Genomic DNA, 27833 nt, shown 5'->3' with positions numbered 1-27833 from the left:
GACCCATGACTTTGAACCCATTATCAAATGATGTGTAAAAATTATCCAACTCCAACAATAAATATTATCAACTATATCATAGTTCCTTCAACCTTCACAGCCAAATGACCTGTACTTTAGCAAGTAATGCATTATATTAGGCCAAGCAATTGTTTCCCATGATATGCTTAAACCCACAATTAGTCTATCTTTGAATTTTATGGTTGATTGTTTTCCAACTGCTGATAGTTATTCCCATTTGCTTTAATGATAGACTCTTCTCTGTTAATAATCGGTTTTATATACAATGGACATTCACAACTGTTCAATGTCATCCATAAATATTTGATGAGCTATCCAATACAGTTATGAAAACTGATTATTTAGGACATAACTAGGATAAGTTTTTTTGGGTTAATAAGATGATGCCATGAGATTAGGCATTGGCTGATTTTCTCCTCTACATTAGCTGTACATCATATGACCCATTTATGATATGATCATAATCCTCATCAAACTGTCAAGATAATGGCGTTAAGAAGCTTTCACAAAAAGTTGTGTAAATTTAAAGTTATAATCAAGAAAGATTTTGGGAGACTAAATAAATAAGATGCACCTGGAGAACTATAAAAGATAGAACTATAAAAGATGAACATCCTAGGAAAAGACAGCTTGCATTTAGTTTTAAGCAAAGCAGACTCACTTACTTTTTGAATTAGTGAAGATAAATTAACACACTATATAAAGAAAAAACCACCACAGAGAGCTGGAGGTAGTACAGGTGAAGAGAGGCACTGAAATGATGACCATGATCATACTTAAAGGAAGAGAAGGTCTTGATCTTGCCTTCAGCAGATCACTTTATTTGTTGCAAGTGTGCAAATCCAGGTTTGCAGGAAGGCAAGTTACTTATCACTTTGACATGTGCTGACCAGTCTTGTGTAGCAATAAGACAAGATTAAAAGAAACTATGGTACAATAGAATACTATGTGGCTATAAGAAAAGATGAGATCATGCAATTTGCTGCTACATGGTTGACTCTGAAAAATATCATGCTGAACAAAGTTAGACTTAGGGATAGGGTCAGATGCAGAATGATTTCACTCATATGCAGAATATAAAGAAACATAATAAGAGAATAATAAGTGTCTAAAGGTAATAGAAACAAAGAACATGAGATTTGTTTTCAGTAAGAAACTTGCCACTGTGGGAGATGAGGCTAGATAGAAAGGTGAACAGCATGACAAAGCTGAAAAGAAGAGGCTACTCTGGAAGAGTAGGATGGTATTGAAAGTTTGTAAAGTGGTATTCATAAATTAATACCACCACTAACATTGTAAACCACAGTAGCTAAACGAAAAAAGTTGCCTATTATAGGGGGAAACCAGGGATATTGATGAAGGGAAGTGGGTACTGGTAGAGATTGATGTTGGAATACTGTATGTATGAATAAAACTCAATCATAAATAACTTTGTAAAGTTAATAAAAAATTAAACATTAAATAGATGAAATTAAATTTGTTCTTCAAGCCCTTCTGATTTGATACAGTGGTCAGCCTTTTACACACTCTATTTTTTAAAACATTATTATAGTTTAGATAAGATTAAAAGAGAAGGGTAAAGAGTGGCTGGAAATTATCAATAGCATGGCTCGTATAAATAAAAATGAGATATACCATTTTTTTTCATGAATTAAAATAATGTGCACAGTTTTCTAGGCTGTGTCCCAAATCATGTACTACTAACAACAGCTGAAAATAATTTTAAAAGAACTTGCATAGATCAAGGGGTAGAAAGTTTACAGACTTAAGTGTTCAAAATTTCTATTAATTTTTAACTGTTGTCATGTGGAGTTAATAACCACCTACTTGTAGGCCAACAGTCCTAGATTTGTATTTTAGAGTCACACAGACGTATTTGATATTGCTTTTCATAAGACAGTCATTAAAATATTTAGAATATAGTGACCCTACCACTACCTTTTTTCTACAAGTCTTTTCTTTCCCAGAGAAAGCATCTTCAAATTGAACTACTTCCCTGATCAACGATTTCTGAATTCTGACTTCCCAATTATCTTTCTGTGAAACTTCTCCAGTTTGTCAATCCATCTTAAAACAGTGCCCAGGAGGAACACAACATTTCTAGTCATTTTATAATCTTGGGCTTCTGAAGGCATCATTTTCTATTTCTGCAGCAGTAAGAATACAATTACATTCTCACAATCTCTGTCTCCTGCTGTCCCTCACCCTTCCCTCCAAGGATGCCTGTTTATTGCGTATCAGTGACAGATGCAAAATCCAGAGTGAGTACTCACATCAGTATGAAGAATGCTGTCCCTTATCACACCATCCTTTTTTATTAAGATCACATAGTCTAATGTACATTATGTCTTGTACCAATAATAACTAGGTAATGCTTCATGTTTTCATACCACTTTTTAGACATTACCTTATTATATACTCAAATTGAAGAAGTGCTTTGCACAAAGAGAAAAATAAATCTAAAAAGAAGCATTGAAAGACAGAGAAAACTAGAAATGGAATTTTCAAAATGAATGAATGGTAAGTGGGAATATCCAATACACTGGCTTTGAATCAGGTTCTCCATTTACCAAAAACTACTAGTTGGTAAATTTGGTAAATTTCAAACAAAATTAGTAGTATTTAGAACAGCAGAAAATGATTTTTAATTTGATGCTTAAGCTGTACCAAGCATGCAGTAAATTTTTCATGTGTATTATATGCTACATACAATAATCTTCTGATTATTTGTAATGTTATCACAATTTATTATAAGGAAAGTAAAACAAAGGTTAAATGGTTTATGTTATCAATAATTAATAGCACTAAAAATTAGAAGTAGATAATTAGCAGTTGCACTAAGATTTGAACCTAATTTTTCTATCTTCAGATTCAGTCTTTTCACCATCTTATACTGATTTTCTGGGTACTATTTATAATACATAATAACACTAGATTAAAAAAACACAGAATAATTACTTCTATAAAGATGTTCTCACAAATAAGTGGGAGATCATGTATGGCTTCATGTGTGGGGCTAAAGCCAATACAGAGCATGCATACACACACATACACACACACACACACATACACACACACACACAAAGGGTGAAAAAAAAAGCCACACACAAGCCCAGCAGTGAATACTGACTTGATCAGGCTTGCACTATAACTCTGCATCCCTGTCACAAGACTTCAAGATGCAAATTCAGTCTATGAAAAGCTTTTTCAAATACAATTAATACTATTTTAGCAGTATTCAATAATAAGTAAATCATACAACTTATTTATTAAAATGGTTTGTATTTGGAAACATTTTGGTAATCTTATTTTATGTTAATAAGATGAGTACGTACTTACATTTTAATACATTGTAAAATTACTCCGTAATCCTGGTTTTCTTCCAATTTAAATAACACTGTACCAATAAATACCAATCCACATTTTGCAGTCAACAAAATAAATTAAAATACACTTTTATAAATTGTGATAAAATTACAAATATTCAGGAGATTATTAGGTGTATCATTATATAATTAGATGTATCATATATAATCATGAAAAAATTATTGCAGATTGATATCTAATGGTTGAGACTTTCTGGGCCAAGAAATTGTAAAATTTCTTGAACTGTAAAATTTTTTTACAAGAATTATAAAAATGTTTCCACTGACCAGCACTTAGACCACTTTTATCTTATACAGAGCTACTGAAGCTCTCAGAGAATACAAAAACATGAGATAGTGAGGGGTGCTACAAATATTTAACTATCTGTGATCTAAAAGGAACCAGTAAATTTCAGATACATTGTGTCTTATTATTAACTTTCATGGCTTATTTTTCAGAATTTGATAGCCATTTTAATATAAGATTACTTCAAAAAACTATAATTACTAAAAAAGATACATAGGTTCTTGTTGATGCCTACAACTAGATATTATCATGGAACCTTACCTGGTATAACTTGATAAATAATAATAATGCTTTGTATATACACATATATTATATGCTTAAAATATGATTTTCAAAGGGTTAGGAGTGAAAATAATGGTTTAATTTTCCCTCTGTCTTTTTTTTAACATCTGGCAGACATTACTATTAAACCACCATTCTTCTCCTTATTGCATCCAAAAACAGTGTCAAAGATCTCGTTTTTTCTTTTTTTAGTCAAAGCGCCAAAACAGCATTGCTACATGACAAGTTCCTACATGTAGAAAAATACATTTTTCTTTCCATGAGTAGTATAACTAGTTAAGCTGAAATAATCACATCACATGTTATATCAACATACTCATTATAGTCTGTTTCTTTTGATGCAAATACCTTGAGTTTTCTTGCAGAGGACTCACTACAAGCAGATTTTCTGCTCATTACATTTTTGTGATGGTTTAATCATTTTATTTTGAATGTAAGCATCTAGAAACCAGCTAACTACTAAACCATCTAGCACTGACTCTAATTTTTTGATACATGGTTTATAACAATATGATTCAAATCAATCTATTTTTAACTTTCCTATTTTCAATAAAACGACTAAAATTTACTAAATAAACTGAGTTCCAAAATGTATTAAAAAGCTGTTAATTTTTATTATTTAAATTATGGTTTCGGTCTGTTTGGCTTGCATTGGAGTACTATAGATTTTCTCCTATGAATCCTGTGGGTGATGTCATGTAGGAAATAATATCTTAGTGATGGAGAAATCACAAGGGCACTCATTTCTGCTAGTTTTTTTTTTTGAACTGGAGTGCCAATATAATTGAGTTTAGTAGTATTTCCATAATTACCACCTTTGCATCTAGCCTCCACTGCCATTTGCAAAGTCAAAACTGAATGGAATTCCATTTAAGACCAGGTCCAGAATGATAATTCTTTTTAGGTTATTTTCATCATACCAACATTCCCTATCACCATCCAATAAAATTAGAGAGAGCAGATGTACCTCATCATAGATGCTGTCATTCTTGCGAAAGTCACCAGCCTTCCTGGGAAGAACATGCACATGAACATGCTGAACATGTAAAAGAAAAAATAAGATGTGTTTTTAGTATATACATAGACACATTTTGATTTCTTCTCTTTCTTTTTGATTATGGTGTTGCTGATGCTCTAACTGAGGTCCACACATTGTATGTGGTACTCCCTGAAGGTCATAAACTTAGCTATACTCACATACAGCAACTCTGGTGACACTTTAGTTATACCAAAGTTTGAATTCAACAGAGGTTGTACATTTGGTTATGGTATTTTCCTACTTATGACTTCCAGTTTCACACATTAAATTTGTTTACTCACATATAAATATACATACATATAAATATATACTTGGCTATGTTGTGCTGGTGAGCACACACTTTGTAGTAATAGATATCACAAATGGCAGGCAGGACTACTGATTGCTTCTAGCTTGTGGGATACGTTAGACATCAAATTTAAAGTCTCATTCCTTGCAAGGTATGTACCCCCTACAAGGAACTATTACTATGCCCCATATCCTCAATTTTGGGTGTGGGGAGGTCGCACTTCTTAGGAATCAAGGCTTACTTTTGACTTTGTGCTCAGAAGTAATATGTGGTGAGACTCAGGAAACTAAATTTGATATAAATAATGGAACCAAAGTTGGCTATATGCAGAGAAAGGATTTACTCATATATATTTTAAAACTTGATCAGTAGTGCTCTCATAAAGCCTAATTGCTCTGCACTGATTCATGATGAGCCATTTCTGAAAAAAAAAAAAAGGTGGTGTTTACCTTTAATAAAAATGTCTGAAATATACTGAGAATAGAGAACTACTGAAACAAGAATGATGTGTGGCATATATGAATTTGAGCGAAAAAGCTAGAGTACTTTAGAGATTCTGTGGAAATAGTCATAAATGTCAGTCTTGGGTTGAATATAGCTAGTGCTTTGAAACAATACAACACTTTAAAAGATGATGAGAGTTACCCTGAAACGGAAAAGAATTCAGAATTGACTAACAAAGTACTCCCTAAGTAAATTACAAATGAGGGATTATAAGAATTTAGACCAGGTTATAGAAACAAGGCTTTAAATAATGTCACAGTAGCAAAGTAAACAGTTCTCATTTATTAAAATGGCTTCCTATGAAAATAAAGAACTTACTTGAGTACTTACCAGAGTACTCTCATGAGGCAAGCTCTGCTAACAGTTCAACTTTTCAGAAGAGAAATCTATGGTCAATGAGGCCAAGGACCAATAAGAAGTTGTAAAGTCAACTCAGGAAGCCAGGCCATGGGGCTCTAGCTCTCATGCTCTTCATCACAGCATACATTGATTCCATGAGACAATTCTTTAAATAGCACTTCTATTTATTCTAATAAAGCACCCAGGTAATATAAAGAGTAATATTATTATGCACAGATCATGAATTAAGGCACCCAGCATATCTAATTCAATATATTCTTCAAGGCTAACCTGGCATTATTTTCCAAATAAGCTCTATTGTAACTTGGTTGAAGTTAAACCTCATCCTGCCCTTCTGTTATGTTCCAATGTTTATTACAAACCATGGGGAGGAACGTGAAAATGAAAAGTATAAATGTGGAGAGGCAGACAAAGAAGCCAACCTAGTCTCCGATCACGCCCACCCCTTCTTGATTACCATGATCAGGATCTGAGTCTCCAAAGAGCCTCCAGAGAATGTGAGATTAAGTGTCCCTGTAGCTTTGCTGCTTGAAGAGGGGAAAATAATACGCTATTAAAGCAGAGGCAGGGAACGAGGCGTGCCAAGGTGAATGAAGCAGAGAAGAGCTTCACATCTGCCCCTGAGCACACAGTCCCCAAAGAGTGACAATGATTTTGCCATAATATTCTCTCGTCATGGCAAAGTCAAATATTCCTCAGCAATTGGGATGAGTTTATATTTCACTCACAGAGTCTATGTGAGTAGAGAGAGAGAGAGATAAAAGTAACAGGAAAAATATAAATCAAACTACCTGTGAGACCAAATTCTTAGGAGAAAGAAGTACAAGATGGTCTCAAGCTAAACATTACTCTAATCCATGGATGGGCTGATTTAACAGCATGGCTAAAAAAATTTTGCCACACAGGGGAAATAAACATCCTTTGAAAAAGTTTTCACAAAAGTTTTATTTTCACTATCTGCTGCTATTATTTTCTGCTCTCTCCCTCCTTTTGTCGTCCATCTGTCTGTCCTTCCCTCCATTTATCCCTTCATCCCTCCCTTCCTTTCTTCCTTCCTTTCTCTACTCACCCTCCCTTGTTTTGTTCCTCCCTCCTTCCTTTATTCTTTCCTTCTTCCCTCCCACCTTCTTCCTTTTCTTCTTCCTTTCCTTTTTCCCTCCCTTCTTTCTTCCTTTGTTCTTCTTGCCTTCTTTCGTTCCTCTTTCCCTCTCTTTTATCATTGCTTGCTCCTTCATTCCTTCCCTCTTTCCTTAATCCTTTCCTGCCTCCCTTCCTTACTTCCCTTCTTCAGTCATTCCCTCCTTTATTCCTCCCTCCTATTTCCCTCTCTTCTTGCATCTCTCTTTCTCTTCCTTTTTTCCTTTCTTCCCTCCCTTATTCATCCTCATCTTTATATATATGTCTAATAATCAGATATTCTGTGGCTAAACTGTGTACCTTAAACTCTGAATGGTTGTTTCATTTACCTCTATATGTGACCTTGTTCCATAAATTATGTATATCAGTATCCATGTCTATAATGGGAATTGCAATTTGTAAATAGGACCAGTTTTGCTAACTGCACTTATGTTATTAACTGCAAAGTTTCAGTACATGAAACTACAGTTGTATTCCTCTTTAAGTGTTTATTAGCATTTTTAATCTGCAGGCCAATTATAGATCAGATTCAGGAATTGGTAGGGAATATATCCAAGAATGTACTTGTGTGAGACAGGATTAATTTCTCTGATCTTTGATTTGTTTCTGTTCCTTTGACTGATGACTCTCAAACTCAATCATGTATGCCTGAGATCTAGTGAAACACACTTCGCTGGGTCCCCACACTTGGATAACTAAAAAAATACCTGGGTGATGCCAACGCAACTAGTTCAGGTCAAATCCTTTTGAAACCCTGATTTAATCTATTCTGATTTCTCAGAAACCTGATTCCTGACCCAGTCAGTTGGCCCAAGGTCACTCACTATTTTACCTATCCTATTGAATAACAATATCCATACTGATTGATTTCCTATATCTTTGGCCTCATAATCCTTAGATTATGCCTTTTACCCTATATTTACCTATGGTTTGCTGTGAATTTAAGATACCTTAGATTAACTAATCTGGGAACAGATTAGTCCTATTCCTTTATTTAATTTTTTTAATTTGGTGCAAAATATTTAGTTACAGTGTGTTCTAGCCATTGTATATGAGGTTGTGGTCCTAGTACACTTGACTATGATGTTCACTGAGATTTACACACCTTAAGTTATATTGTTTGCATTTATGCTCTCACTAAAGTTGAGGCATAAGAATTAAGATTGAGTTGCTCATTAGATGGTGGCTGTAATTTTCACATGTGTACTTATCAGGAATCACTTTCTGGATATGGCATTTGCATATCTTTTTAGCTCTGATGTTGCCTAGGAGTTCTACCCGTTTATGCAATGTTTATTCACAACCTGGTTGTGATGCATTTAGGAACCACTTGTGGAATTACATATAGCTGAACTGCTGGGCTCAATGAACAGAACTCCTTGAACAATGCTTACTACATATGGGACACTAGGGCATTGTACTTGTGATCACATACACACATGGCCAACACGCTAAGCCTGATGCCTCTTTCTTGTTTCACCCTGTTCTCTAGAATTTGATATTCAGAGATAGCTCTAAATGCTCTGTTTTACTCATTGTTTACCCACTCCTATTAATGGAAATTTTGATCAATGGCGGCCACTTGAAATTCACTGTGTCATGGATAGCAACCAACAGCCACTGCAGAGGCAATCTTCCCCTAAGGCACAGATCTCACTCAGTTTGATGTCCTAACAAAAATACTTAAGTGACAGATTGATCACAAAATCCTATCAACCCACTCAATTCAGAAAAGGGAAATCATAAAAGCAGTTCACAGTCTCAATGTTGTGAAAAAATACCACCGCCATGACTTTTCAATAGAATGGCATTTTAATGGGAGGTGGGAGTTGGGAAGCAAAGCAAAACAAAACAGAAACCCTATAAACAGCACAAATGGGAATAATTTAGCATAATCTGTTCTTAGCGAATTCATATAGAGCCTTGGTGATCATAACTTACTTTTCTAAGTGCTAACAAAACATCTCATTAAGAAGGCACTCTAAAATTTTGCTAAGGTTTATTTTCTACGAGGGTTTAAATTTTTGCAAGTTTCAAGGAGCTTAGCTGCATGAGTTAAAAGAATATTTTAAGAAGATCATGACATATTCTATACCCAGGAAGTGTTCCCAAATGAAAGTCTAACTAAGTTCATTAGCATATTAATGTATCTGAGAGATCTTACAAGAAAGACACTTGGTAAATTTATCTTGTTAGTGATTGAAAACCTACTGCATTATGGACTTTTCAGCTTTTTATTCATTTATCAGTGGCTTGCTTTTTTCTATTACAGGCAATTATTCATGCAAAAATATTCATCATTAGGTTCAGAGAGGTACCTCATTAATCAGGTTACATGTCTGTATATTCAGGGACTCAGGTTCAAATACTAGCACTGCATGGCTCCTGGGAGAACTGCTCGGCCCACTAAGGGTCTGCAAATATCAATGAAGTTCCATACTGGTTCTAACAGAATATATAAATGGCCTGAGTCATGTGGACTAGTTAGGCACAGACTATTTGGAGTGGCTCTAGGACTTTCTGGGAGGTCCCTCTCAAAAATTAACTTACAGAGAATCAAGAATTAGTATGATGGTAAAGGCACTTGCCTTATAAACTGCTGACTTGTATCCCTTAGTATTCCTTGAGCCCTGTAAGCCCTGAACACAGAGCCAGTAAGAAATTCTGAACACTGCAGGGGTGGCCCTCCAAAAAATTGAATGTCCAGGTGGCATCTAGTAACCAGAAAGGAAGGAAAGACGGAAGGAAGGAAGGAAGGAAGGAAGGAAGGAAGGAAGGAAGGAAGGAAGGAAGGGAGGAAGGAAGGAAGGGAGGAAGGAAAGAAGGAAGGAAGGAAGGAAGGAAGGAAGGAAGGAAGGAAGGAAGGAAGGAAGGAAGGAAGGAAGAAAGGAAGGAAGGAAGGAAGGAAGGAAGGGAAGGAAGGAAGGAGAGAAGGAGGAAGGAAGGAGGAAGGAAGGAAGGAAGGAAGAAGGAAAAGAACTGATGTTCTCTTAAGGTATATACTTATGGATGATGAAATAGTCTACAACTAATATATTAAAAAGAAATTTAAGTAAGATACACATGTCATAAAGAAAAATACAAATGGAGAATTAAAATACTTTGTAAATAGAAATTTGGAAAGATTCAGATTAGAACTTGAAATAAAGAATTGTGAGAAAATTGCATAATGAAAAGTGGTAATGTTAAAAATTTAAGTTGGTTTTTTGAAATGTGGAAAGGAGAATACATGTTATCTGAAAGCACACAGGGTAAGCACTCAACACCAACAGTTGGACAGTTTTGCCAAAAGCTGAGAGAGTTTACTTTATTACCTAGATATTTACTTTTTAAGTATGTACCCAAGAAATATGAAACACTTTATACCAAAAGAGGAATATTTATAGTTTCATCATAATAATCTAATAAGGGAAACGAGATAATGTCCATCATGTAATTAAATAAGGTAGAGTCAGACGGTGGAATATAATCCAGCTAAGTAAAAGGATTATGCTAAATGCAAAGAGCTAAAAAATGGGTAAGAAATTGAATGGTTGCAATCAGATGAAATGTCTAGAATAGATACTTCTTAGATAAAGAAAATAAATGATTGCCAAAGAGTGGGTAAAAACATGAGAATAGATTGCTTTTGTGGGCACCATATTTATTCAAAGGATGATAGATATCTTCTATAATAAAGGTGCTTTCACAATTCACTGAATCTATTTAGAAACACTGAATTGTGGACTTTAAGAGAGTAAATTCTGTGAAATATGACTATTTTAATAAAGCCATTTAAAAGCACTAGAGTAGGTTTAAGAGAGAAAGAGAGATGGTGTATAGAGGGAGATAAATAAGAACAACTTTTCCAAGACAAAGGAGATTTGTAAAGAAATCAACAGCGGTGACTACAGAGGAAATATAAAGGCGTTTGAGGGGAAATAGGATTGTCAGTTTCTTCTGTTCACTGGGTTCGCTGATCAATATTTTCTCTGTGATGTTAATATTCATTAAAAACTCATTACTGATGCAAGAGCAATGGCACAGAGGTAGGGCGTTTGCCTTGCACATGGCTAACCCAGGGCAGACTGCAGTTCGATCCCCAAGCATCCCAGGTGATCCCCCAAGCCAGGAGCGATTTCTGAGCACATAGCTAGGAGTAACCCCTGAGCATCACTGGGTGTGGCTGATAAAAACAAAACAAAACAAAAAAAAAAAAAGAAAAGGAAAAAAAATTAAGCTTTAAATGTCTTTTAGATTATTTTTTAGAATTTTCTCCAAAATATTTATTTTTAATATCCAGACAGCTCTTCTATAGGTCTGACTCTGTTGTTTGTCTCCTCTGCTTCTTCCTCTGAATATATCTACTTTATCCACAATCATTCAAGGTTGTACTTTACAGACATATAGTTGTCTTTTTCCTTAACATGATACATTGTGATTTTGGTATAAGGGTACAATTGTAAAAGTAGAAATGTAGAGAACTCTATAGTTTAGTGCTATAGACTCAAAATCTTGCTAAGTTATAAATTTCTTTCTTGAGTCTGTAAGCCAGAGGAGAAAAAAAGACTGATTTTAAAGAAAACAAAACCAGTGGCTGGAGTAAAATAATGCCCCCTTCAAAATATGGTCATATCCTACACCATGAGTTTATGAACATAAACATAATAAAGGAGAAATATCATTGCAAAAGAATTGAGGTTGCCAAACAACTAACTTAAAAATACAAAGAGTATTGGGTCAGAGCAATAGAATAGTAAGTAGGGTGTTTACTTTGCTGGCTTCCCATATGGTCTCTTGAATCTTTGAGGAGTGATTTCTAAGGGTAGAGCCAGAAGTAACCCCGAGCATAACCCAAAAATCATTATAAAAAAAAAGTAGGAGGGCCCGGAGAGATAGCACAGTGGCGTTTGCCTTGCAAGCAGGCAATCCAGGACCAAAGGTGGTTGGTTCGAATCCCGGTGTCCCATATGGTCCCCCCATGCCTGCCAGGAGCTATTTCTGAGCAGACAGCCAGGAGTAACCCCTGAGCAACGCAGGTGTGGGCCCCAAAAACAAACAAAACAAAACAAAACAAAAAAAGTAGGAAGGGTATAAATGATTCTAGATATTCAGTGGTAGTTAAATAACTGATATCTTTAAAATTTAGGAGAGTAAAATCATAAAAACTGTCAAAACTTTACATTTCAACAAGATTATCAGAAGGTAAAAAGATGCCCAACCAGAATAGAACACTTAAACAAATGACATATCTTATAAAGGGCTTGTGTCAGGACATATCTAAACTATAACAACTCAACAAATAAAAAGACAAACATCCAGGTTATATTTAGGCAAAAATAAAATAAGTCATTTTTCCAGAGGGAAGCATAAAGGGCACATAACCCCTCCCTTATGGAAATAGTTAGCAGGTAATTCTTTTACAAGAGCATCATAAGAGTCTTTCTTGTGGTATTTTTCATCCATTCTCACTTCCTTGGGAAGTGGGGAAGAACAGCTGAGAATATTTTAGAAATCCAGCAGAAATAAGATTTCTTAGCACACAAAACATAACTAATAGGAGAAGTGATAGAGTGATGTTATTATTGTGCAAGGCAGAGCTTTTGCTGGTCTAAAAGAAAATACTATTCCTTATTAGAGCGGCCTGCATCTGTAATTATTGGCCTCAACCTTTTGTTTGTACCAAAATCAGTCAAGAGAGTCACATGACAATTAATCATTTAATTTTGAAGGACAAAATCAGAATAAAAATGGAATTTGACATCTCAACTTTTTGAAATCTCAGGTCTGCCATTTCTACAAGATGGACTATGTGAACAATTCATTTGCTTTTCATAGACTCAGATTTTTGTCTAGAAAAACAGAAACAGTGATCATGCTTTTCAATGTTGTCTCAGACTGATAAAACAAATACAGTGCTAAGTATAATTTCAAGCATATTTATTTCCTCACATAAGTAGTAGTTTTTGTTGTATTTGGGAATAACTTAAAAATCGGTGAACGCATGTTGTGCTAGTGTTCTAAATGTTTAAGGACAGCTTTAAGCTCATGTAAAGAAAGTATTTGATTAGTGCATCAGTTACCCCCCTAAAAAAGTAGGTAAATTTGGGGAAATTATTCTAATAACTAAACAAGCCATATCACTCTATAGCATAGACTTGTCTAGTTTATATCATTCAATTAACAACATCAGTCAGAAGTGTTTCTTGTCACGTCTCCATAATCTAAATTACACAGTTAATCACCACAAACAAACAATAAAACCAAAACACAAGTCAGCTTTTAGAGACAATAAATGGACAGTTTGACCTTTTGCAAGTCAAGAAGGGGTGAGAGGTGATCACCAAAAATTAATAATAATTTGAGAGTTAGAATTTACTTGAGGATGCCAAAGGAATAAATAATGAGACAAGATAATAGGGTGACCAAATGTTTTTTTCTACATGGCAGAAACTCTACCCACATTCTTCCCTCTAATTCACTTAGTAAAGGAAAATAAAAGAAGCCACTTGAAATGTAATTGTCTTTCATGGTTCTTATTTAGGTCTATACAAACAGTAGGGAGATTTCTCATTTTGTTCTTTTTATTGCAGTTGGATTGAAAAAAAGGAGGCAAAACTGGATAAATTCTTTCAACCTGCTTTCTTAATTGATTGTGATTTCCTTGTCACCCCCCCCCCCATAGCAAAGTGAGTACATTCTTCTAAGCGACATTACTGCCTTATAAATACATCTTTAAAATAGGAAAGGTGATAGAACTCTGGCAATAACTTGCCATATGCCAGTCACCTTTTATTTTCCTTCTGATTGCAATCAGTATTTCCTTTGCATCTTACAAACAAATCATAGAAGAGCAAGTTTTCTTCCTGTATTACCTATTTTGTATTTGTGAGTCGTGGGTAAGAAAGCTGACTTACTTTTAATCTGTTCTTTTTGTCCTGAAATTCAGCGAAGAGATATCTCAGACAAAGGAAAACATACTCTCGAGCTTTTATTCAAAGCCTATCACAAAATCGTATGTGTTCTTGTACTTGAGGACAAAAATGAGCCACTACTCATCTTTGCAGTGTGGAAAATGGGGGAAGTGATTGGCAAAATAGATGCATTTACACTTTCTCGCATTCGTTCAGTTCCCTAGACTTCTGTTTTCTTGGAGAAGGAATTCAAGAAGCGCCTGTAATTGTTTCCACCTTGTGAGTTTAAAGCCTCAAAGGAAAAGTCACATGCCCTAACTCACAGCTTTCACTGACACTTGAGACAGCATCAAATTCCATCATCTTGCTTTTATTTGACTTGAAAAGACCTTAATTTTTAGAAAATTTGAAATGTAAAGCTGTCTGCTAGCTAAAAGCTTCTTTAAACTCTCATTGTGGTTAGAAGCCATACATCATCAGAGCCATGATGCTTAGATGATGTACTGTTCCCATATATCATGAGAGCGCTGTCCCTCTCGTGATATATTATTATAACTCACAATTGGAGCTCTGCCAGTGATGCATGGTTTCAAAATACAATTGTTAAGCCACAACTCTACAGGGTTTCCAAAAATCCCGAGTGTTTCTTTTTCTTTCTGAATCTGAATTGGTTCTTTATCTTTTCTTTTCCTTTAAGTGTTTCAACTGGACTACAACAATTTGAGTGCATGGAAAGCACTGTTTCATCTGTGCTCTATATTTCAGGAAAGACATCATTCAACACAGCCAATATTCTAAAAGAAGCAATTTCATAACAAGAGGGTCGGAAACCATGAGTGTGGCTATTCCTTTTGAAAGAGCATTGTGTTTAAAAATGAAGACAGACCAATCCAGGCCCAGAGAACAGATCTGTGGCTTTTAGTAACTGCCTTGCAAGCATAAGATTATGAGTTCTCTCCTTGGTGCCTCACATGTGCTATTCTGGTAGGTGTGCTGTTTGCTATAACTGCTGATACTGCAAGCAATTTCTGAGTCCATTAAAAGTAACTGTATGTAAACATTTCAACAACAACAACAAAGTGGGTAAATATACCATAACTAAAAAGGACATGCAAATGTATCGCCAGGATATATGACCCCTTTTAAGCAAGTGATACCTTCAATTTCAGATTTCAGCAGGCATTCACTACCTGAATCTGTACATCACCATAATGTAAAAGTTGTGTTTTTTTTTAATATGAACAGCACAGAAGCAACATTACCAGAAGAATATGACCCTGAGAAGACTAATTGAATCTCTGATTATTGCAATGTGAAGTGTGACACTTGGTGAACACAGCTCCACAGTTAGGTGTTAGCATGACACCAGTTATCAAAATACAGTGAAGAAAAGAAAGAAAGAAAGAAAGAAAGAAAGAAAGAGCGGAGAGGAGAGAGAGAGAGAGAAAGAAGAAGAAAGAAAGAAAGAAGAAAGAAGAAAGAAATAAAGAAAGAGAGAAAGAAAGAGAAAGAAAGAAAGAAGAAAGAGAGAAAGAATGAAGAAAGAGAGAAAGAAGAAAAAGAAAGAAAGAAGAGAAAGAAAGAAAGAACGACAGAAAGAAAGAAAGAAAGAAAGAGAGAGATAGAAGAAAGAAATAAAGAAAGAGAGAAAGAAAGAAAGAAAGAGAGAAAGAGAGAAAGAAAGAAAGAAAGAGAGAAAGAAAGAAAGAAAGAAAGAAAGAAAGAAAGAAAAGAAAGAAAGAAAGAAAAAGAAAGAAGAAAGGAAGGAAGGAAGGAAGGAAGGAAGGAAGGAAGGAAGGAAGGAAGGAAGGAAGGAAGGAAGGAAGGAAGGAAGGAAGGAAGGAAGGAAGGAAGGAAGAAAAATACCGAAACTCTATTTATTTTTTCAAGCCTTCCCTCTGAGTTTCTAAGGTTAAATTTTGCAGTTTGAGATTTTTGCTGGTAGGTATAGTTGGACTTGTGTTCAAACCAATTTCTCTGGGAGATGGCTAAACCCTTGGAATGTGCAGGTCTCTGAGCCTTTTATCTTAGTTTTCTTCAAGAGGTATGTTTCATTAAAATAGAAAGTGATCAGGTGAGTGACGCAACAGAATGAACGGTAGTCACTGGTGACAGCTTAGAAACTGAGAAAATGTCTGGATTTCAGTCTGAAGCCTCAGTCCTGTACCTGCTGTCCACTTGCACTCATCTGCAGCTCTGCAGCAACTTCTCCTGGTCTACCATTTATCAGGTAAGTGTTTCAATACAGTGGGAGCACAGTGGAGAAAACCTAGAGTCTAGGAGGTACTTCAGTCTAAATCCTCTAAATCCTAACAGGATGAAATGGAATCCTAATTTCACTCTCCACTGTCCAAACATTGAATACCAAATAATAAGACTATTTTTGGGCCGGAGAGATAGCACAGCGGTGTTTGCCTTGCAAGCAGCCGATCCAGGACCTAAGGGGGTTGGTTCAAATCCCGGCGTCCCATAGGTCCCCCTTGCCTGCCAGGAGCTATTTCTGAGCGTGAAGCCAGGAGTAACCCCTGAGCACCACTGGGTGTGACCCAAAAACCAAAAAAAAAAAAAAAAAAAAAAGAGAGAGAGAGAGACTATTTCAGCTTCACAATGAAGACACAGTAAATTCATGGAAGTTCATAATCTTAGGTTACCTCTTATTGCCTCTAAGGGCTAAATCTTTAAGAGCACTTATAAGGGAGTGAATTATGAAATTTAACCACAGAGATCAGTAGACACAATAAGAAAGCTGCATAAAAACTTAAAAAGCCCAAGAAATAAAGTTAATAGCCAAAAGACTTTACAAGTACCAACCAGGTCTGTAACTTGTCAAAGACATTAGGGAGACCATGATGTGAATGTTTAATGAGCTCAAAGAATAATAGCACAGGTACAAAAAAGTGTGAGAAAACTATAATCAGAAGTGATAGAACAAGTCTGGTGAAATAAAAATTTAACAGATGGATTCAACAATACAGTGACAATAGCTGAGGAAAAAGTTAGTGAGCTCCAAGATGAAATTCAGGAAATCTGTAAAAACCAAAAAACAACTTAAGTAAAAGCAAAGAAATGAATGGCACATAAGAGAACTTGGAGATGAATTGAAAAGGAATAATATAACAACTATTGCAGTTTGTGAGGATAGGAAGGAATGTTAATAAAGAGTAGTCCATTACACTTAGAGAAAAACTTTTTCTCAACCAAACTTTTTCCTCAACCAAAATTGAGTAGTACATGTACCCAAATTCAAGAAGACACCACTGTCCCAGTCAAGAGAAATCCAAATAGAAAAATAAAACAACAAAACCAACTAAGACACTGGGATCAAAATAACAAAAGCCAAATTCCTCTGTAAACTGCTTCTGCTGGTTGCTATTCAGCCCTGTACCTCTCAGAGATAGCACCAGACAAATGACTTTCAAATAATACTGAGACGCTTTCGGAAATTGTTATCCTTGCATTTTATCATCTATCAATATAGTCACTATGTCTAGAGTATAACTTACTTTGATTATTGCTTTTGTTGCTGGAAGAGGGAACAACAAAGCTGTCTGTTTCCACCATTGCTAGGGAAGCTATAGGCAGTGCTAGGGATTTAACTCCACTTGACTGAATTTGAAATATTAAGTGTCTTACCTGCTGTACTATCTCTCCAGCCCTATTTTGAATATATTCTTTGAGAGGAGGGTAAGTGTACACCTTTTGGTGTTCAGGGCTTACATCTGGCATTAAGCTTAGAGATCTTCCTGACAGGGATCAGGGGATCATATGAGATGCTAGGGATCAAACCTGGGTTTGCTGTGTGCAAGACAGTATTCTACTTGCTGTACTATTAATATGACTAATTTAGTAAATATTCTTGGCAGGAAAAAAAAGTGTCTTTTATTTTAAAGTGGAGTTCTTTTCCATTTCCCTCAGTTTTAAGAGCCATTTTGAAGTGACTCCTCTATATAGCTTTCGTTTTCATTGCTCCACTTTGTGTTTTTGAATGCTGCTCTTTACCACAAAGAATTAATATTTATAGATCTATCTCTTCTATTAGTATGAAATTTTGTATTATCCCATTCTGCACATTTCTCCTGATTATTTCCCTCCCCTCGATCCAGGCTTCATACAAATATGCTATGGAGGAATGGAGGAGAGAATGGATGAGGGAGAGGGGTTGCATTATAAAGTGCTCTAAGTTTGTTAGCTTTCTTTTGAAAATACACAAGGAAAGAAGGAAGGAGGGAAGGTAAGTGGATATAAGGGAAAGGATTAGAGATAATAAATCTCATATGCATAAATTCTCTGGACAAAACTTTCCCTCTGCTGGAATCTCTTACACGGAACAAGAACGTTGCAAGGCCATTCTGTTCATATTCACTATTTTGGTTTCCTCAGTGAGAGGTATCTTTTTAACCAAAAGTAGTTTGAAGGTATGATCTGTCCAAATTTGGGGGTATGGCTTAAAACACTTATCCAATATGCTTGAGTATCTGGATCAAATAGCTCACCCTTAAAAATAAAGCTTGCTGAGAGGGGGCCAATTTTCTGCCCAGCTTTCACACATGAGGTCATCATAGCTCTTTTTCAAAAAAGGAAAAACTCAGCCCTTTCTTTGGCAACCTTCACACCTTCAAAGATTAACTCCAGGATGTTCTCTAAATAAATGTGCTAAAAAGAATATATAAAATATATACTTTTTAAATTGCACAGTGTGTCAGAATATTGGTCTGCAGAGATATTCCCTCTGGCTGTCTATCTTCTAGGAATACAATGAAGGATTTAGATGCAGATGAAGCAGTAATGGCATTTTTCTTTGTCTTCTTCTGTGACAAATGTCTATAGCTTACCTATTTGCCATACATATAATTACAGTTTTTTATTTATGTTTCAATAGAATGTATAATAATAAATATTTACTGCTTTATGCATAAACACTTGGATAAATCCTCTAATGGAGGTTTTCATGTTTTGAAGAAGTTGTGTGGCTTTCCAGAAAATTCGCCCACTATTTAATTAGCATCATTTCCATAATTTGAGCATTATTACTAAGGCTTCCCTTTAGGAATATTTTACAAAGGCAAAAAAAAAAGTGAAACATTATTAGTCTAAAGGGAAAAAGAATGTTAAGGGAATTAACATCTTGTTTTATTAAAGAGACAAACCAGACTTTCTTATCCCTCTCCTTTTTGAACTGAACATTATGGAGATAGAGCTTTCTACTTATCTCATTCGTCCAGTGCATGACTACTGTCATTTTTGCCTTTAATATCTGGCTTAAATAAAAGAGATGAGAAGCCCAGAAAGGTCAGTTATAAAGGTCAAGCTTGAGCTAATTCCTTTTCTACAGCTCAAAAAAAAAGAAGAACTGGAAATAGAACTTTGAATTTGGCAGAGTTCAGTATAACATCAAAAGACACTTGTGGATCTGAAAGAGACACAAGTCTTGAGACTGAAACCATAGCCTATATAACAACTGAATCTAGAAAAACCCATTAGCTGTGCTTTCCAGTTGATGGTGTCTCACATTATTTTCAGTGAATTAATTTATTAAAAATGTACTTGATATAATTTTATCACATTACCATTTCAAAAGGTTCATTTATTTCAAATCATTTTTTGCAGGTTGTGTTCCAAAATCCAGGTGTTTATAAAAAAAAAAGAACTATAGTATAATGATGCATTTCTTTTCTCCTTGTCCAACTGCTAAGACAGGATTGTTTAACAAGAGAGAAAGAAAAAAAAAAAGATGTCAGGAGAAATCAACGAACAATGATCCTTTGTGGTGTGATAAGATCCAGACACTAAACCTCTGCTGAGGAGTGATGAAATGTGTGAAAGTGATGGCTGTCACTTCACGACATGTCAGCTTGCTTTATTGGTGGACTGGCACAATTTATTTAAACTTTCTCTGGAGGGAGTCATTCTCCTTAGTTAGAAGTAGCGTTTTCTTTGGTATGAATAAATATCTCAGGGCCCGTGTGCATCATTTTGAGACTGTGCTGTTATTTACAGTAGGAAATGTAGCTCGCAGCTGAGAGTTCCTAAGTGGAGCTCCCCCTCTCCCACCATTGCCTGATTTGCTATGAATAATTCACTCTTTGCTTTGACTGATACTGTAAAATCTTCCAACCGAACATTATCTTCCCTTAACACGATTTGAATGTAAGATTTTCATCATTTCAATATGGCTATTTTCATATATGACTTCAACAAAATACAACATTCAGCATAAATAGAATTTAGTGTGATTCAAATTTTATCATATTTCTCTAGTTTTTTTTTCACATCCTGCTTTTCTCTTGGTACATATGCTTTTTTGATTTCTAATGCTCCCAAAGGAGAATTAGGCAGAATTATCTTCCAGAAAGCCTTTTCCTTCTAACTCTAGTGAGCCAGCATTTATTTTAGAGTCATACTTTCAGATGAAATACCCTCTTGTAGGGGCAAATACTAATATACAAAGCTTTTAAATAGTGCTACAAGTTCTTGTAAACATCCTACCCAGTTGAGAAAGAGAAAATATTTAATTCATAAATTAGATTCCTTTTCAAAGGAACTATTGTAACATATATCAGAAACATACGACCTTACTCCCTATAAACTATGAACACCAATTTGATAGCTCAGGAGAGGATAAATGACTCCAATTAGGCCAATGAAACCCCATTTTATAAGAACCTCCTAAATCATAGCTCAGTTTGGGTTTAGAATGATGATGCTGTGAGCATCCAGAGGGCTGCATATCATCTTTTCCTGGCTCCTATCCAAGGAGGCAGGGAGATTTGTGGGACCCTATCTGGTGGCTTTGAGGAACAAACAATGAATAATGCTAAGGCAATAATAATAAAATGGAAAGCAGACAATGAAGAAAGAACCAGAACCATCCCTTGCTCTTCTCATAATATTCTTTATTGTTCAATGAGACAGACTGATTCCAAAGGCAGTGCCCAGGGCTTAGATAATATGAGAAATTTATAATGTTTCTTTACCTCAGTGAATTCAACAAATAAAGCCATGGGATTTATGTTGACTGAATTTTTTTTTTCAATCAGGAGTAGAACCATTCCTTGCTGACTCTAGTTTTCATGGTTCTTTCCATGTTTTCTAACCAAGGTGAGACAGGTCTCTGAGTAGAACTCTTCTTTATAGAGTAATTACAGTGACAATTCCAATTTCCCAAGAACTTGATTAAAGTCTCTAGAATTATAGTGGTTCAGGCATTTCACAAAAAGTTTGGTGCTAATGATACTTCATGGTTTGGGTCAGAATTGGTTATGTGAGATAGATGTGGTAAAATATTTCTGGTGATATTTACCATTATTTTTAACTTGACAATCTATGGTTGATCGTGCATTGATTCATGCAAAAATAAACATCTTTTTGAGGTTGGTATAGACACTGCTACCAGTGTAGGCTTAATATATTAATGTGTCTAATCAAATTTGTTAACAAAACACACATAGAGGGGCCCATAGGTATAAAAATTGGAGGAGATGATCAACAGTATAGTGGGTAAGAAAATTTCCTTGCATGTTATCAACCCTGGTTTGATCTTGATATGGATCCTCAAAGCCCCAATCAGGAGTGGTATCTGGATGCAGAGCAGGAACAATCTCTGAGCACTTTTGGGCATGGCTCCAAAACAAACAACCAAACAAAGTTGGCAAACAAATTTTGCTCCTAGTAAACATCGCACTTGTTCAGGCAGTCAACACCACAGGTTATATAAAGCAAGTAAGATATTCGATAGCCAAAACCAGTTATAAAATGATCTTCTGGACATGAAGCTACCAAATCTAGATTTTACAACAACGATTTTTATTTCAATCCAGAGACATAAGAGGTTCAGACCCTTAATCCTAGGTTATGGGATAATTGGTCTAGATAATCTAAACTTAATTCCTGGATCTGCCAATTACCAGCTGAGTAGTCTAAGACAATTAGAGACCATAGAGTTCACTTACTTGCTAAATGAACTTAACCACATGCTTTGCAAGAGGATTAATGGGTTAATGCTATGAAATGCTTAGACATGTACTGAGAACTTTGTAAGTATGAATATGAATATAAATGTTTATAGGCATCACTGCTGTTGATACTGCTTCTTGACCATAAAAGACTTTAGATTATTATTATTATTTTTTTATATTTTGAGACATGCCTAGCAGATTTCGACAACCTTATGGGATGCCAGGGATCAAACTCAAACTTGGATTAGTCCCATGCATGGCATGGATCCAACCCACTGTGCTAACTTTCTGGCCCCCAAAGTCTTTCAAGTTAAAAGAAATTTTATATGGTCACTCCTAAAATAACAGAATTATTAATGATTGGGTTTTAGGTTTAGAATGTTTCAGTATCAATCCTTTCATCAGTATCCACTTCCCTCTACCTATGTGTTAACTCCCCTCTCCCCACCATTTGCCTCCCACTAGTCTGCTTCTATAAGAGGTATTTTAGTAATTAATTTACTAAGCATCAGTTACATTATTGTTCATAATGCAGTTGTATTTTTTTCTCCACAGTTACAAAGTTGTTTATAATTGAGTTTCAGCCATGTAATGTACAACACCCTTCACCAGTACACATTTCCTACTATCAATGTCCCCAGTTTCCCTTCCTCCCTCTCCACCTGCAGATAGGGCAGCGATTTTTCTTCTCTTTCTTCATTTCCTTTCTCTTCCCCCCCCCCTTGAAACACTGTGTTTGCAATATTGTTATTGAGGGGCATCATGCCTATCACCCTATCTCCTTTCGGCACCCAATTTTTGTCCAGAGTGATCATTTTCAACTATTATTGTCATTGTGATCCCATCTCTACCCTAATTGCACTCTACCCTTGCTTTACAGAACTGTTGCTGATAACATTTCAAACATAACACTTTTTTTTTTTTTTTGGTTTTTGGGCCACACCCGGTAATGCTCAGGGGTTACTCCTGGCTATGTGCTCAGAAGTTGCTCCTGGCTTGGGGGACCATATGGGACACCGGGGGATCGAACCGCGGTCCGTCCAAGGCTAGCGCAGGCAAGGCAGGCACCTTACCTTTAGCGCCACCGCCCGGCCCCCAAACATAACACTTTTATCTTTCAGCACCACCACTTCCTTCTAGTTGGATGATTTTGTCCAGTCCATAGTTGTTCCCCTCTCCACCATCCTAACCTCTAGCCCCCTAAAAGGGCTTATTTTCTACTGAATAACAACTCTCATATTCTTTGTCTATACAACTTTCAGTTTTTAAATAAAATATTTATAGTATATTTTCAGCTTGATATATATAGTGTCTTTATTTTTCTTTATGATGGATTCACTATCAGAGAGATCCACCTACATTTAAATCTGAGGCTGGTGTTTTCTTTTTTTTCCTCCAGAGAAGTTAGTATTCTCTAGTGAACATTTCTCTTTCTCTTTTATTTCTTTTTCTCCATCTCCCACCATAATGCTTTAAATGAACGTATTTTACTTTAATAAAAATAAACTCAAGTAAAAACTAATTAAGTGAGTCCATTTCCAATTGGCAGGTACAACATGTTCTTTCAAATGTTATTCTTGGGAATGGAGAAATATAGTAGAGTGAGTAGGGCATTTACTTTGCATGATCAGACCCTGGTTTGATCCCTGAGACTGTATATACTCTACCATCCCCAAAGGAAATGATCCCTACATTTGAAGCCAGGAATAGCCCTGTACACAGTTGAACATAGCCCTATAACCCCTTCCTTCAAAAGTTATTTTTAATCTATAAAACATAGAGAAGTAGGAACACTTTCCTAGAAACCAATATAAGAATTCACATGTCCCATTATAAGAGCTTGGGGGTTTATAAGAGTAAAGAGTGAAAAATCATTGCGTTCAATCCACTGGTACCACAGATTGAAGAGGAAAAACTCAGACTTCTCCCCTGATGATTAAAATTCTTAGACAGTGGAGATTGGTGGGCAAAGTGTAAGCTCGAAAGTCCTATAAACTGAGATGAAATTTTCATGCCAATTCTTATTTCCCAATGGACTCTGAGAGACCAGCTTCATGTTTCTGACCCTTTGCTTCTATACTTATGAAACATATAATAAAGTATACTTTCTTCCAAGAACGACTAAGATAATTAAATGAGAAAATGAATATAAATCCCTTTGCATTGTGCACGTCACCATAAGAAAATATTCATATGGTCCCAAGAAATTGAGGCAGACAGACAATGCAGCAGTACAAATCCTCTTTGTGACTCAGAAGTACCTTTTCTGCATCCAGTTCAGTGCCATGAGTAAAGTACAACCATTATGCTTTCCTCCACAGTTTAACATTTATTATAATCACTCATCCAGGCCAACACTCAAAAAACACCTCCAGATACTATGATCACGGCAGGAAAGCAACACAGAACCCGATCACACTTAGTGAGCAAAAGATTGTACCGCTGAAGACCCAATTAATGTCAGCCAGCTATATAAACTGTCTGATAAAGATTTTAGAGAGGAAATGTTGAGTGTGTTCAAGGAACTCAAAGAAATCATTGAAAGAACAATATGACCCTATAGAATATGCGAGAAGAAAAGAGAAAACTTCAAACTGAAATGACAGAACTGAAAAATTGGTAGGTGGAATGAAAAACTAGCTGAAAGACTTCACTAGCAGAGCAACCACTTCAGAGGACACAATCAGTGAGCTTAAAGATGAGATGTGTAACACCCTTAGGCAACAGTAGAAGATGTAACACAATCTTAAACCAATGACCATAAACATGGGGTGTAGGAGCCAAAGGGTCTCAGGTGTTAAGAAAGGACAGGACTAAATATCCAAGCCAGAGTCAACAATCATGAAGTCATGAGATCCAAACTTTAAGAACAAACTTAAAAAGGTGCTTTTTATGATGGTAGGCTAGGATTACGGGTGGTGGCACGGGATGGACTCTGGGAAATTTGGTGGTTTATTGTGGGAATATCTGGCTGACTTGTGACGTGATTGGTTCTGAAACAGTGTATGTCTAAAACCCAACTATGAATATCTTTTAAAATCATAATGATTTAAATAAAAAAACAACAACAAAAGCAAATGACCAGCTGATATAAAAACTTTGGTATAAATTTATGTTGAAAAACATAAGAATTGGGGCCGGGGAGATAGCATGGAGGCAGGGCGTTTGCCTCGCAGGCAGAAGGTCGGTGGTTCGAATCTCGGCGTCCCATATGGTCCTCCGTGCCTGCCAGGAGTGAATTCTGAGCATAGAGCCAGGAGGAACCCCTGAGTGCCGCTGGGTGTGGCCCATAAGCCAAAACAAACAAACAAACAAACAACAACAAAAAAACATAAGAATTATCAGCATCCCAGAGGATCAGAGTGTACCAGCTAAAAGAGATCCAAATAAAAATATTCCAAGACATATATTAATCAGATGACAAAAACAATAAATAGATATAGAATATTGAAATACTGAAATCAGCAAGATCAAAGAAGGAAATCACATACAAAGAAGAATTATTAAGATTTATAGAATATTTACCAAAGACAACCCCTGTCAGCTCAAAGGCATTTGTGGGAAACAATGAAAAAAAAACTCAACAAAATGAATGCCTTGGCAAGAATAATTACCCAGTCAGAATTCTCATTCAAATTTGAAAGAACAATATACAAAGTCATGAATAAACAACAGTTCAAGAACTATATAAAACCAATATTTTTTCTTCCCCACCTCAAAACCAATTTTGAAAAATAACTAAAAGGAGTATATTACGATAAGACAAACCCACAGACACACTAACCTTCTAAAGTATATGGCACAAAATTTCATGGCAATAATCTCTCTCAATGAACTAAATGGACCAATGACAGATTGAGTTGGGATTTATCACTGATTTTAAGTTTTATTTGACAGACTCTGTGACTTTAGGCTTCGTAACATGCTATAAGACATTGAAGAAAGCACATAGGTATTAGAGTTGCACACCAGATACCAAGATGTCACAGGCTTCATGAAAGATATTTTCCATAAGAACTTTTCCAACAATTGTCAGAAACACAAATATAGAATGAACCAACTACATTGGATTTCCTGAAGAAAAATTCCTTCTAGTATCTAATAATCTGTATGTGTGAGGAGTTGTGAATTTAAATAAAATAGGGTAGGATAGGAAAACAAAATAGGGTAGGGTGGCTGAATTGTAAAGGATTGACAACCCTGGTAAATAACTCACATCATTATCTTCAGTGAGGCTGTAGGCCTTTCCTGCTATCCTCTTTCAAGTCTTTTTCTGATCTCTGTCTCTCTCCAATTTTTTGAACCCCACACACCATTGTGTTGTCTGAGTTATATTCTCTCACTGATTCTATATTTTACTTCTCAGCCTGGATTCCTTTATATAGATAGCCTTTTTGGTTCTTAGGCAACCCTTAGCCTTAGAGTCCTATTAAGTCCACCTTAACAGATACTTGGAATCCAGGCTTCATACATCTTCAATAAATCACTTTTTTCCCCCATAATCCCATGCTCATATTTGACACTTCAAATAGAGTTGAGTCCAAATTCTCATTTTCACTACTTCTACCACAACTGAGATTATTTTTTTCAGACTGCTGGCAAAATATCTAACCAAAAATATACATAGTTAGAGGAATTCATGTTTACAACATAAGATAAATATTTTGCTTGAAATATAATAGAACCCCAATATTCTTTTAAAATATGATCACATATGGACACTTCCCTATAACAATGGTTTCTAAGACACCAAAAAGCTCATTTCCTTTTATATTATTCATTTTCACCCTCTTTTAGGACTTTTAAGACTGTAGAGATTCCTCCTCAGAGATTTTGATAGTTCAACTGGAAACTGAAAAAGTAAGAATTTGAACAAAATCCCATTACACTAGTGTGAAGAGAAACAATTCCCAAAATATATTTTATGGGAGAATCCTGGAAAACAGATCCAGATTTTACTACTTGCAGGGGGTGTACTTAAACAAGACAAATAGCAAAGTAGAATAAAACTTGAGCTTAATCTTAACAGAAGGGGCCCTAGAAGTACCACGCAAAAAATTTAAGTACAGCAATTAATAATTTGTTTAATCTTAGAGTTAAGGGAGATAAGGCAAAGCTAAAGAGAAGGCTTAAAGGTCCAATCACATGATTTACATGTAAGAGGCCTAGAATTGTTCCAAGGCAATACAACACCCCCCTCCCCCACAGAACCACCTCTAAGCTCTAGTCCCCATAAAAGAAAGATTAGGCAAACTGAGTAGGAAAAAAATTAATATCTTCAACTTCAAATAAAACAGTAGAGAATTTAGTAAAGGGTTCTATTTTAGGAACTGATGAAAAAAAAAAAAAGATAACTATTTCATTTTACCTAAAATGCCACATTCAGGTGGCAAGAACATCCCCATTGTTTTTATTTTTTATTATAAATCTTATTTAAACACCATGATTACAAGCATGTTTGTAATTGGGTTTCAGTTATAAACAAAACACCCCCGTTCTTTTTTTTGGGGGGGGGTCACACCCGGCAGTGCTCATGGGTTACTCCTAGCTCTAGGCTCAGAAATCTCCCCTGACAGGCACAGGGGACCATATGGGATGCCGGGATTCGAACCATCCTTCTGCATGAAAGGCAAATGCCTGACCTCCGTGCTATCTCTCCAGCCCCCACCCCTCATTCTTAA

At 35.7% G+C, this 27833-nt stretch overlaps 1 protein-coding gene across 1 annotated transcript in view; it reads right to left on the bottom strand.

Annotated features, from left to right (window-relative positions):
• FHIT (fragile histidine triad diadenosine triphosphatase) overlaps nucleotides 1–27833 on the bottom strand; it is a 914518-nt gene that overhangs the window by 226231 nt on the left and 660454 nt on the right. The window contains exon 4 of the mRNA XM_049777424.1: nucleotides 4943–5011. Within this exon, the coding sequence (XP_049633381.1) occupies nucleotides 4943–5011 (69 nt within the window). The remainder of the gene's footprint in view (nucleotides 1–4942; nucleotides 5012–27833) is intronic.

Source organism: Suncus etruscus, chromosome 7 (genome assembly GCF_024139225.1).
Source record: "Suncus etruscus isolate mSunEtr1 chromosome 7, mSunEtr1.pri.cur, whole genome shotgun sequence".
Classification (NCBI taxonomy): Eukaryota; Metazoa; Chordata; class Mammalia; order Eulipotyphla; family Soricidae; genus Suncus; species Suncus etruscus.
The sequence above is the reverse complement of the archived record's forward strand: the minus strand, read 5'-3'. Positions and strand labels throughout refer to the sequence as shown.